The 12,858-nt window shown below is 41.3% G+C and overlaps 1 protein-coding gene across 10 annotated transcripts in view; it reads right to left on the bottom strand.

Moving 5' to 3' along the window:
* The window catches only part of SLC4A4 (solute carrier family 4, sodium bicarbonate cotransporter, member 4), a 408,259-nt gene that overhangs the window by 154,674 nt on the left and 240,727 nt on the right, over positions 1-12,858 (bottom strand). For all 10 annotated transcript variants that reach the window (XM_021100503.1, XM_021100500.1, XM_021100504.1 and 7 more), the window contains 1 exon segment: positions 31-107. In XM_021100503.1, the coding sequence (XP_020956162.1) occupies positions 31-107 (77 nt within the window).

The following is a 12,858-nucleotide window of genomic DNA, read 5'->3' as shown; positions in this document are numbered from 1 at the left end:
ATTTCAAAGAAGCAAGAATTCTTGGCTTACCTGGTCCTTCTCTGGTTTATCAGAAATGTCATTAAGACTGGAAGAAGTCAGATTCCTGTGGGTCATGGCAGGGCTACCTGTAAAAACAGAAGCGAACTCTAATTAAAGATGTCATCGAAAACACAAAGACAGTGGTTGTACAATTCATAAACACTCGCAGATGATAATGAGAATGGAGATGATGCTTGAGCTACATGAGGATGCTCCTAAAGAACTTTCTAGAGATGGAAGGTTAGGTTAGGGCACTAACATAGTTAAATGAAAAATACATAAAATCCCAAATAACTAGTTTAAGTCTTTTTTTTTTTTCCTGGCTCTATTTCAAGAGAAGTTAAACTCTGAAAGAAGTGTGTAAAATAATAAGCATAAAAACGAAATCTGCTCCTGGATTTGATGTGCACTTGGTAATAGCCCGTTACATACACCCTAATCTACCTACTTCCATTGCCCACAGAGATGGGATCTTTCCTCCTGTCAGCAGAGCTGGCCTGGGGGTAAAAGACCTGGAGCTCCCCTTCAGTCCTGCTCCGGGCACCGCTTGCTCTAATCAACCCCCAATGTCACCTGCATCCCGTTCTCTGGCAGACACTTTGATCAAGAATGTTTCTCCTGGGAGTTCCCATTGTGGCACAGCAGAAATGAATCCGACTATCTGTGAGGACATGGGTTTGATCCCTGGCCTCGTTCAGTGGGTTAAGGATCCGGTGTTGTCTGGAGCTATGGTGTAAGTCGCAGATGCTGCTCAGATCTGGTGTTGCTGTGGCTGTGGCAGAGGCAGGAAGCTATAGCTCCAATTCGACCCTTAGCCTTGGAACCTCTTGATGCCATGGGAGTGGCCCTGAAAAGCAAAAAAACGAAAAGAATATTTCTACTTAGTGGGCATCTGATCCAGAATCCTCATTCTTTGCCTCAAAGCAATGTTATCACAGCTCCCTTACTGCCTGCATTCTCATTTACAAGACTAAAGTAAGCATACCCCTTCTCCCTTAAGATGTCAAATTCTTTTTCTTTCTTTTTAGGGTGCACCCATGGCATATGGAAGTTCCCAGGCCAGGGGCCGAATCAGAGCTGCAGCTGCTGGTCTATGCCACAGTCACAGCAACACCAGATCCGAGCTGTGTCTGCGACCTACACCACAGCTCATGGCAACACCAGATCCTCAACCCACTGAGCAAGGCCAGGGATTGAACCCGAATTCTCATGGATACTAGTCGGGTTCATACTCTGCTGAGTCACAATGGGAACTCCCCATGCCAATGGACTGATTTCATCAGGAATACTCAATTGGAACCAAGCTCCCCAGCAGTACAGCCACTGTGGGTAAAGCCCATTGGCATCCAGTGACTTTACACAACGGTTATGAGAGAACAAACAGGAAGGACTTCTAGAAGACAGACCATTTTCAAGTGCACTGGTTAATCAACAGAAGACTGAGCTTTCATTCTGCAGCTGGACCTGAAACTTCCAGGCTTACTAAGCAAAAGAGTAACTTTTCAAAGCCGAGGTGTTTGACCCACCCCTGCAGGGTGCTGAGTGTGCGTTCATCATCTAATCCTCAGCCATCTGACTCAGGCTGGTCTTCACACCAAGAGGACAAGGGTTGAATAACAAGCACCCAAGTACGAACACAGCTGTACTCTTGCTTCCACGTAAGTCTTTAGATCACAGACTTCCGTACCTTGAGCTCGAAACTTCCACACGTGATTTTACAAAAGACGAAAATCTACCCCTAATGGTTTTATGTCTAGATAACAGCAGCTCTTTAAATAATATAATTGTCTTTAACTACTAGATCAATTTTCTTGAGTTGGCAAAACAGGATATTTTCCACTCTGCTGCATTTCATTGAGTAAGCATGGCCTAAATCTCTTAAACCCTTTACCTGGTGGGATGTTTTATTCTAGGAAAATGTGAGCACAGGGCATTTTTCAAAGGAAAGTAACATCTGAAAAACTGCTTTATGAGCAAAATTAAAAGAACCTCTTTGAAAGCCACATTTTCCTCTCTGAACTGCATACCAGGTTTCTAGTGACCACTCAATATAAAAGACACCACGCACAAATATGAATGCCCCAAATAGTGCCGGGCCTGAAACTAACAGGAAATGATGAAGATAGAGAATTTACATTAAAAAAAAAAAGTTTTTTTGGACTAAATGGGTGGAAATCCTATCTGCGTCAGTAAAGAAACCTGAACTATATATTCTTAAAGCAAGGACGCCTTAGCAATCTTAACCATAAGGTAAAGGCAGCTCATGTAAATGAATAGAGAAGACTGATTTCTAATTATGCCATCAATTATACATATGCAGCAATACTGAAAGGAATTTGAAAGCAATTTTTCATTGGGTAATTTAAATGTCCTGGGCAATATTCTAAACTCATTGATTTGCTTTGGAAACTCTATAAATACTGCCAACAACCCAAGCACTGTCCTAACTGCTGTGAAATCTGAACAGGAGTAAGCCAAATGAGTAGTTTCCATGATAATGGTAATCCTGATTGACGTCACCACTTTTCCAAGAAGCTTCACACACTATCTCATCATTCCTTTCATTTCTGAAAGGCAGTTATAGGATGGCTATCTATATTTATACCATATTTGGGGGAGGGTCGGGAGAGTGGTGTTGAGAAAGGCACAAGGACAAGAAGATTCAGGAACTAGATGGGAAATTTAGAGGCCAATGTTAAGAAAGAATGGAACCTACTGTCCTTCCAACCTTATCTGATTCTCATTAATAAAAACATTATTAACAACTTCACTGATGTTTAACTTTGGAACACACTGAAAGAATTCAGAAGTCGACACTTCTAGGTAAGCCTTAAGCAAGTGGATCAGCATTCCTGCATCTTTTCCCACCTCTCTTCCTAGCAAATGCTACACGGCTACCCACCAACACCCTCTAATGCCCTGAACCAGAGACAAATGCTTCCCCATGTCTCCATCAGTGGTTCCCAGAGTGTGGTCCCCAGACCAGCAGTACCAGCATCATCCGAGAATGGGTTAGAAATGCACATTCTTGGGACTCACCCCAGACTTTCTACATCAAATTTGGGGTATGGGGGCCTAGCGATATGGGTTTTAACAGACATTCAAAATGATTCTGAAGCAAGCCAAAGTTGGAGAACCACTGCTCTAAATAAACCTATTATTTTAACCAGAGGGTATGTCCTAGTCAGAATGTAGACTGAAGGAATCATACACAAATTGAAGTAGCAAGAGAGGGAGCCCTGATAACCTTGTCCTTCCAAAGCCACTGCTCCAAACTACCACACCTCAAGCAAATCATAAATTATAGTATTCTTGCCACATAAACACACACAACAAGGTCATACGTAGTCTTTCTCTAAATCTTCACCAACGCAATCCAACAAATAAATAACTTTGTTTTAGGAACTCACTGTTTAATCAACCTTTTCCAGAAACATATCACTGAAATCAAAGAAGACAAGGACAAGAGATTATAAACTAGATTACACCTGGAGATCAGAAATGTGAGTGTGGCACTTTAGCAAACCTGGGAAGCTGTCGTACAACAGGTCCCTAACCATGTTCTATTGTGGGGATTTTGCACCTACCAGCCAACAGGACACACTGTCAGAGTAAGTCAGTGCTTTCTAGAGTTTTGGCCTATAATGTAAATTTCATTATCCTGAAACCCTGAAGGGGTGGGGGTAGCAGAGAAAATGTCACCTTGCAGCAAAAAAGTGAAATACAAGCTCACCCCAAAGGAGGCTACTTCTTGTACAGGGTGGTGATTCCTCTACTCAAAGCCACCACTAGTGGGCCTTTTCTAGCTACATCCTAGGGCACAGAAATGTCTCCTAACCACACTTGGTCCAAAGAAAAATTTTTTTTAAGTTTTATTTTTTTTAAAAAAAGAAGAAGAACCAGCCTTGAGTGTATAATCATAATTCATTTCAATAGCACTGTATTTTGGCCATAAGAAAGAGAAAGCTTTGGAGAATCATTTTCAAGCAGTTTCACACCATCTACAACAATTTCATTCTCCAAGCACTCACTTGGCAGGTACACACTGTCTCCTATAAAAATTAATTGCGTTCTGTACCAAGTTTGAAAATCATTGTTATTCTTTAGTACATATGTAACAATTCAGAAATCCCTCTGCAGTTGTATCTATTAGATACAATATAAAAGAGTGAAGAGAATGTACAGCACAGAAAGATGATGATACTTACAGGTGTTCATATTAGGTAAAAATGTAAATGTGTATGTAATGCAATGACACATAAACTAATGAGCCTCTGTACTCTGTATCCCCACTAACTCACTGATATTCTTCTTCCTCCTTTGTTGACATAATAAATCTACTAGAAAATACTTATATCCAAGATTGTTTCAACTAACCTGTTTGAGAATTAAGTACTTTAACTTACCTTATTTTACTTAATCTTCATATAAACATTTTGAGATTACTGTTACTATGATCACTTTATACACAAACAAAATGAACTTCAAGGAGGTTAAGTTCATGATCACAGAGCAAGTCATAAAACTATAATTTAAATCTGGATCTCTTACTACCAATTCCACCGCCTCTGAGGAAAAAAACACTAGTCCATGTTATTTACATAAACAAAGATATAAGCTTCATTGTTCCTAATGAAAAGAAAACATATTGTGCAACCCCAGAGAACATACTCTATTTTCATGCCAATGATGTACCATAGAATATCACCGAGGATGTTTAAGGCAGAAATGTTCTCGGTTTCCAATTTAGCTGTTTCCAAAGATGGAGGCTGTATTTCTTTACTTTTTCCTTTTCATAAAATAAAAGGAGAAATATATTGAACTCAGCTACTCTGTCTGCCATGGTGATTAGATAGAAGCCCAAAACCACAGCTCTGTGACAAAGAAGAAAGGATGCTACAAACAACAGCCAAGTGACTACAAAAGCAATAATGCCACCTGCTTCTACATGTCCTAATTCATAGCCCTTGCCAAGCGCCTGCAAAATTCCACAATGTATACAGCCAATTCTTCATCATTTCCACTTTGGTTTTCCACCTTTCAAGGTACTCCAACTCTAATTTCTTTCCATTTCAACCACTAAAAACAGGAACATAACAAGACAAAGAGAATAAATCAGTTGGGATACTCACAATGAGTTTGACTGAGTAAGTCTAGAAGGAATAACTGAGATAAGCTTGGATTTTGTCAGACCAGTTTTCTAGTCTTCCATAGCAAAGGACTATCAAAAGTGGTCCCCACCACAAATAATAAAAAAATGAGCATGTCATGAAGACCTCCAACCCATTCTCATTGCCCACATCCAAATAAAATACAGAAATATTTAAAACATAAACATTATCCTAAGGAAAGTCAAAAAGATCATCAGAAAGAGTTCTTTGAAGGACATTCATCACTAATAGAAAATCAGTTTGGATATTTTTACTTGCACAATTTTAAATTATTTTGTTTGATTTAGAAGATTTCCGTTGTTTGTTAGTTTGCGATTTAACACGTAAACTCCGAGAGCCCAGAACCAAGGCCCTTGGTTTGTCTTGTTCACAGTTAGCCTCTGAGCTTGGCACAAGCAGCACTTAAATATTTGTGAATGAAGGAATAATAGCAACTGGGTATCATTTTACTTTCAGTTGGAGCCACCACTGTAAACACTACTGTTCAAAGTCTATTTCCTATGGAGGAGATGCTGTGTGCACACTCCGAGAACCTTCAGACTTGGAAAGCCTCAGAGTAAATAAGGAATAAGTGTACAGAGGCCCAGGGCTAACAGAATGCTCAGACCCTGCCGAGTTGGCTGAAAGCCATCAGTCAGCAGTGGAAATGAGGTAAGAAGAAAGCAAGAGGAGAAAAAGAAACAAACCCCTTATGCAGGAAGAACCAGGAGGTGAGAAGGAGAGGAGTTCAAGAAGGCATCAGAACTTCAATGAAGGAATGGAGAGGCTTGGGTAGAGAAAAACCTGCGGGAACTGAAATAACTCAAAGAAGGTGATTGGTTTGCAAAAGGAAGCAAATTGGGGGAAGGAAGAAGACACCCAAAGATCCAGGTAACTATCAAAGTCAAGTTCTAGCCAAACGTTGAGGTCATCCCTCATGCACGGGGCAAGGATAATGGCGAGGACATCCTTACAAGAGAGCTGCAGGTGGCAGAGGCTACACCAGGGCCAAGCAAACACAGAGACGTCTGTTTTAAAGTCCATTCTCTATCCTTTTGAGACTTCTGCTGTCCACGTGCACCTTGGTGATCTATCCATCCTCAATTGCCTTGACCCTGATCCTTCCTATTGTACTTTCTGAACTATTCTATGGGCTTTCCCCAAGATTCATTGTTAGGACTTAGACATCTCTAGGTCAAATACACAAAGTTCTTCTCTTGTAAGTTTTTTTAATTTTTTTTTTTTTTTTTTTTTTTTTTTTTTTTTTGGTTATACCTGCACCATGCATTAGTTCCTAGGCCAGGGGTTGAACCCTTGCCACAGCAGTGACAACACCAGATCCTTAACCAGCTGAGCTATCAGAAAATGCCAAAGTCTTTAAATTTCAACCAACAAAAGCAAAATGCTCTAACCATAGTGACACCCAGAGTAATACCACTATGGATTTAATGTTTATTGTGATCTAAACTGGCAATTTGGTTTTCTAAAGGCATTTCACTCTCTTTCTGTGCATGCACACACACACACACACACACACACACACACACACACACCATTTTAAAAATCTCTACTCAGCAGAGGAACATTCAGAAACAAGCAAAGCCTAGAAAATTTACTAAAATAGGGTTTTAGTAAATTTACTAAATTTTTTTAAATTTACTAATTTTTTAATTTTTAGTTTTAAATTAAAACTAAATTTAGTTTTAAATTAAAATTTAAATTTTTAAATTTAGTTTTAAATTTTAGTTTTTAAATTTACTAAAATTTACTAAAATAGGAAAGTCCCCACAAAGGACTTCACAGGATTACATGTGGTATTTGTAATTATTTCTCTGTGTCACCCCGTGCATTTGTGAATGCACACATACACGATATAAAGCTATGAACCAAAAGTTGCACTGTCCAAAGAATATAGGCTGAAGTACATAAAATAATTTGTGACCCTATCTCACGAAAATAGAAAAGGACAAAAACAACGCCACCAGCAAAACTACGATATCTAGGAAAAGGGTAAGTGAGAAAGACCAGTGGAAGATTATGACAGAAGGAAATGAATGCCTTACTGCCTTCATTCCAAAAAGGTGCCGACCCAAAGTGATTTTACTAAATCACCTTATACCAAGTTGAGGAATTTCAATAGGTCTCTGCAGCAACATCATTCCAAGCCCATGTACCAGCGTCTGACTTCCTAAGTTGGGCTGACTCTCTTGTATCTATATGTGGATACTGGATCCAAGACATAGTAAAATTTCACTAAATCAGATTAATGGAGAAATTCTCTCAATTGATGAAGTATCCAAACTTAAAATGATTAAGAAGGCTACCACTTCAAATTAGCATATGACTCAGCAAATGAGTTTATCCCTTTCCCTTCCTAGATACTTTTAAAATAATAGATTAAAAAACCTTAAAAAACAAAAAAATATAAAACCACATCAACTAAAAAACTAGTAGTGATTCCCGCTTTGGCGCAATGGGATTGGTGGCATCTTGGGAGTACTGGGACATGGTTTCAATCCCTTGCCAGGCACAGTGGGTTAAGGATACGATGTTGCTGCAAGCTGCAGCATAGGTCACTGAAGCAGCTTGGAGCTGGCATTGCTGTGGCTGTGGCATAGGCTGGCAGCTGCAGCTCTGATTTGACCCCTATCCTGGGAACTTCCACATGCCGCGGGGGCAACTCTAAAGAGAGAAAAAAAAAAAAAAAAAAGGTAAAATCTTTTCTAGCAAAGGAAAAATTCATAGGAAATATCTAAGATTGATAAAGCAGAAATAACAAGATAGACACATTATAGAAATATATGATGATAAGCATGACAAAACTAAAAGAAAAGAAATAGAAACAATTTAAAGGGTTAAAGTGACTGCTACAAGAGCAAGTCTAAGAACAGGGAAGAGGAGGCAAAGGAGTTTGCTTTTCATTAGAAGTCCTCTGTGCTCTCCAATTTCATAACCATTTGCACATAATACCCTAATAAAAAATGTAATACATATGTCTATTTATTATATGATAATGTTAATTAAATCTACTTGTATTATTTCGAAGTACCTGAGGTTAAGTTGCAACACTACTGACCAGAAGACAACCTTCAGAGTTTTAATTAAATCAAATTTTTAATACAAACATAGAGATCAAGGTTTTTAAAAGAGTGTTAAATCAATTTTAAGTAGTTTTAATATGCTCTATGAAATAATACTTACACTTTTTTATAAATTACAGCTAGGGAAATTTTTTTCTGAAAGGCACTGTCTGAATTATCAAAGGTTCAGGTCAATGGTTTCAGTCAACAAAACCGCTTATATCTGAAAAGTATATGCAGGGGGAAAAAAAAGCATGTGCAAAAAAAGCAAGCCATTTAACATGGTCCTATACCTGCAGCCAAATAAATATATAGATGTGTATGTTGATATCAATATTGCTATGATATAGTTTATTAGTATTATAAACATAGACAGATACAAAAACTTTATAAAAGTAATAGCCTCCAGCTACAAATGCAGTCCCTCCTAACTGCCCCTGATTTTTGGATCACAAAACATGATCTGGACAAAAGCCATTCACACCAGCTTCCTCACATGAAGTAGCCCTCATGGCCTTGCTGATGCACATCCGATGAGGTGATACACATTGAGCAATCGATGGTCACAGGTCACCCACAACTCGGAGAGCAGCCTCCAGGAAAGAAGGGAACAAGGACCTCTGGGCCCATCATGCCCCTAACACATCCGTGGCCTGGCAGACTCCACATTTGCGTGTTTGAGTAAGAGCAGAGGCAGGGTGTGTGACAGAGAAGAACAAGCTGGACTCCATATTGGATCTGTTCCTTCAGCTCTAACCTTAGTGTTCTGTTGCTTGTAATTAGCCATGCTGCCTCCACACTTTTGTCTAGTCAGTAAAAGACTATAGCCTGAAATACACACGATAGCAATGTCAGAGTTCTTCCTCCCAAGCTGAACCTTCAAAAGCACAACACTTTCCTTTCATATAGAGATGAAAAGCTGCAGAGCAGAAAATAACACTTGCCCTGTTGAAGGTTTACAGGGACATCGGGAGCAGAGCCTGCATGGATTGCTGTAGGAACAAAACACTATCACAGCCCCTCCAGGATCTGGCCAACACCAAGGGGTCGGCAACAACCTGCCACACCCACTTCTCCTTTTGTGTAAAAGAAGCCTGGAACGCCAGTCTGCCATCTTCGCCTTCTAGGTCTGCCAGCTTTCTGAATGAAGTCACTAGTTCTTGCCCCGACACCTTGTCTCTCGATTCACTGGTCTATCATGCACAAAGCAGTCCTAGCTTGGACTCAGTAACAGGTGCATCACTGCATCACCTTGCCCAGTGTACATGGGCTCACACACTTATTTTCTTCACCTTGTGGGGGTTTACTATACAACTCAGCCAAAGCGACATCTAGGTGCCAAATGGTGAAATAGCTTTGAAGCTTCAAGTGATCCTAGGGCGACTCTGGGGAATTCTGGTCAGAACCAAAATGGGCCCAGGATTTCCTTTTATTGAAAAGCTCAAGCTGAAAAGAATGCTTGCAGCTGAGTTGATACTGTATCACTCACTTCTGAATCTCATCTAAGAAATCTCAAGGGTGAGAGTCTTTAACTCCACAATACAGACCCACCTGACACCAACCCCCATGGCCACTAGTGGGTGGGGTCACGGGGTGGTGACTCCCACCTCCCTTCTCTCAGATGACCCTAACAGGTCCGTAAGGAGAAATATAAAAGGAACCCAAGAGACAACTCCTGTCAGAGTGATACTCTGGAAAGAAGACAAAGGTGGAGTAGGAAAAGAACATAAAATGGAATAATAATCCCTTAGGGATTGCTGTCAGGATTAAGCAATCCCTTTGGCCCATAATTACATGCAAAAACCCCCTCTGAATTCAAGATCCTTAGAAAACTGTAAACTACCACTGCATGGTGGGACCCTACGATTTGTCATTTTCCAGCCTAAGGAGGTGAGTTCAGAGAAGTGAGGAGTTGCAGCTGGGGGCTGAAATCATCTGAGCTGACTCAAGACATGAGGAACTGAAGCCCAAACGGAGCTGTTACTCGTCACAAAGAAGGTATGCAGTGACTTCAGGCCAAAGTTAGAGAACTTCTAGCAAAAGCGTTAGATGTCTCTGTGAGAGCAGAGGTTGTTAGTGAGCATTTACTTGAGAAACGTAGGTCAGGAGTGCCTAGCTTACTCCACTGTACTCAGAGGAGCTTCTTCAGGCCATGCCTAACCTTTTCTGAGGATACTGTGCTCTGATTTCAGCCTAGCACCTTCATTCTGATCCCAGGCAACACCTGTCTTTCTCCATTTCCTACTCATGTGATACGGAGGGTGAGTGGGTGGGAAAAGAGATGAAACCTTGAACAACAACAACAAAAAAAAAAGATGCAGAGACTCTAAGAACACTTCCCTGGGTCTAGTTATGCGGTTTAAAGATTGTCTACATCAGTGGGCAAAGGTACTTCCTAGAAAAGCCATTTTCTGCTGAGTGAAGGTGAAGAGGAAAAAGCAGAGGATGAGAAAGAAACTGCTACGGGTAACAACCTAAATCAGTATCAAAACGTTAGCTTCCGAAATTCCTCCGGACAGTACTACTGGAATGTTCGCACCCTTAACCCTTATCTCTAGAGCAGGAAGAAGATACAGAAGTTTAAATGCCCACAGGGCTGATGCTCTGGGAGGCAGGTTGTGTTACTGGAGATGTGGCTTAGGGAGTGGCAGAGTTAGAGGACACCGAGGTCATTCATTCACGTCTCTCCCACGCAGTTTTCCTCCTATAACAACGGACACAGCTCATCTCCTCAGGTCTGCTTATCAACTGTTGGTGACAGGAAACCCACCACTTAAGGAAGCAATCTATTTCACTGTAATAAGTCTCTTTCTTGCGTGTAGTAAACCACCTCCCTTTCCCAGGTAAGCAGTAGCATCTGGATGGACCAAGAGGCGGTGCATGGCAACCAAAGCACACATGTGCTGAGAAAAGGCTGGCTTTCATTGAAACACGCAGAACTTCTGGAGTTCCTGTTGTGGCTCAGAGCCTTAGGACTCTGACACCAGGCCCAGGAGGATGCAGGTTTGATCCCTGGTCTCACTCAGCTGGTTAAGGATCTGGCATTGCCGTGAGCTGTGGTGTAGGTTGCAGATGCGGCTCTGATCTGGCATGGCTGTGGCTGTGGTGTAGGCCGGCAGCTGTAGCTCCGATTCGACCCCTAGCCTGGGAATTTCCATATGCCAAGGGTGTGGCCCTAAAAAGAATAAATAAATAAATAAATACACAGAACTTCTTAGAAATAATGTGCATTCTCACATGTTCTCTGGCTTAACTGAGGATTTTCACAAGCAGAAGCTCTTGCTGTACCCTTTACAATTCTCTGGCACTGGGGAGTGGGTCCCTGCAGCCCTCATTCTCTCCCAAGAAGCTGGCAAACAAAGGTCCCTTGGTGAGAAAACCCTGCCTTCTCAGCCATTCCTAAAATTCAGATGCTAGCTTAAGAAAGTGCTACAAGAATCAATTTTTAAAGGAAGACTTTTATTGAGGGAAAAAAATTGTCATTCTAATTGGATTTATCCTGTTCTTCCTCCTCGAAAAGGATGCTGATATTAGTCTCTCCACTACATGCACCTAGCGAGGCTATTCCTTGATCTGTAACCATGGTTACTAGCTGCAGAACCCATCATAGTGTATGGCTCTTTCTGAGGCAAAAGCTGATCATGGCCCATAATAGCTTGTGTGCTCCAGCTGTTTCCTGCAGTTGACAAGAATGGACCCTAGAAAATAGAACCATCCCAGAAAATCGCAATTCTGAATGCTGACTTGTTGCCTCTCGTTGAGAAACACCAGGAATTTCATTTTCTGACTTGAAACGACAAAACCGAGTCATCAGTGTCCACATCCCTTGTCAGTAGACAAGAGCACAGTCTGTGGCTAAGAGCGGGGAGACCTAAGGGCAGAGAGAATGAGAACCAGAGAGGGAAATACAACGGAGCCATGTCCTCTGGAATCTACACACCTGAGTTCAAACCCTGGTCCCCCACTTAGTGTGTGACCTCAAACACTCCTCCTTCCAGACAGGCAAGGTTAGAGCAAAAGAAGCATCTCAGATTCTCACAGCTTAAAACAACTGTAATTTTTTTTCTCCTTCATGACAATAATGCCCACATGTATTTGCTGGACTTTGGATTCTACCTCTCTGTCCTCAGCCCAGGAACTAAATGCACAGATCAGCTCTCAATGGACACACTGATGGTTTGAGAGAAAAGAAACTTGTGAAGCATATACTCCCTCGTCAAGCTTTTCCTTGCAATGAGGCCCATCACTTCTGCTCACGTTTCTGGCCAAAGCAAGTCATGTGGTCACACCTAACTGCATGAGGCTGAGGTAGTAGAGTATCATCGACGCCCAGAGGAAGAGAGAGCTGCAACATTCGTGAGTCACCCTAAAGTGGGAGCCCAAGTACTTCGCTCACTTCGTGATTTCGTCTATAACAAGGGGTCAGCCATGCCTACTTCACAGAATGTTTTGTGGGGATTAAACGGGATGGCATTTTGTTGAATACATGATAGCGGCGAGTAGCTGCCTATCTCAACTATGGATAGAATGATCTAGTCAGCTAGAAATGGAAGGAATCCAATTCTCAAAGTCCACTGCTATTAGGAGCCAGAGAAAGACAGCAGAGC

This window comes from Sus scrofa, chromosome 8 (genome assembly GCF_000003025.6).
Source record: "Sus scrofa isolate TJ Tabasco breed Duroc chromosome 8, Sscrofa11.1, whole genome shotgun sequence".
In the NCBI taxonomy this organism is placed as follows: Eukaryota; Metazoa; Chordata; class Mammalia; order Artiodactyla; family Suidae; genus Sus; species Sus scrofa.
The sequence above is the reverse complement of the archived record's forward strand: the minus strand, read 5'-3'. Positions and strand labels throughout refer to the sequence as shown.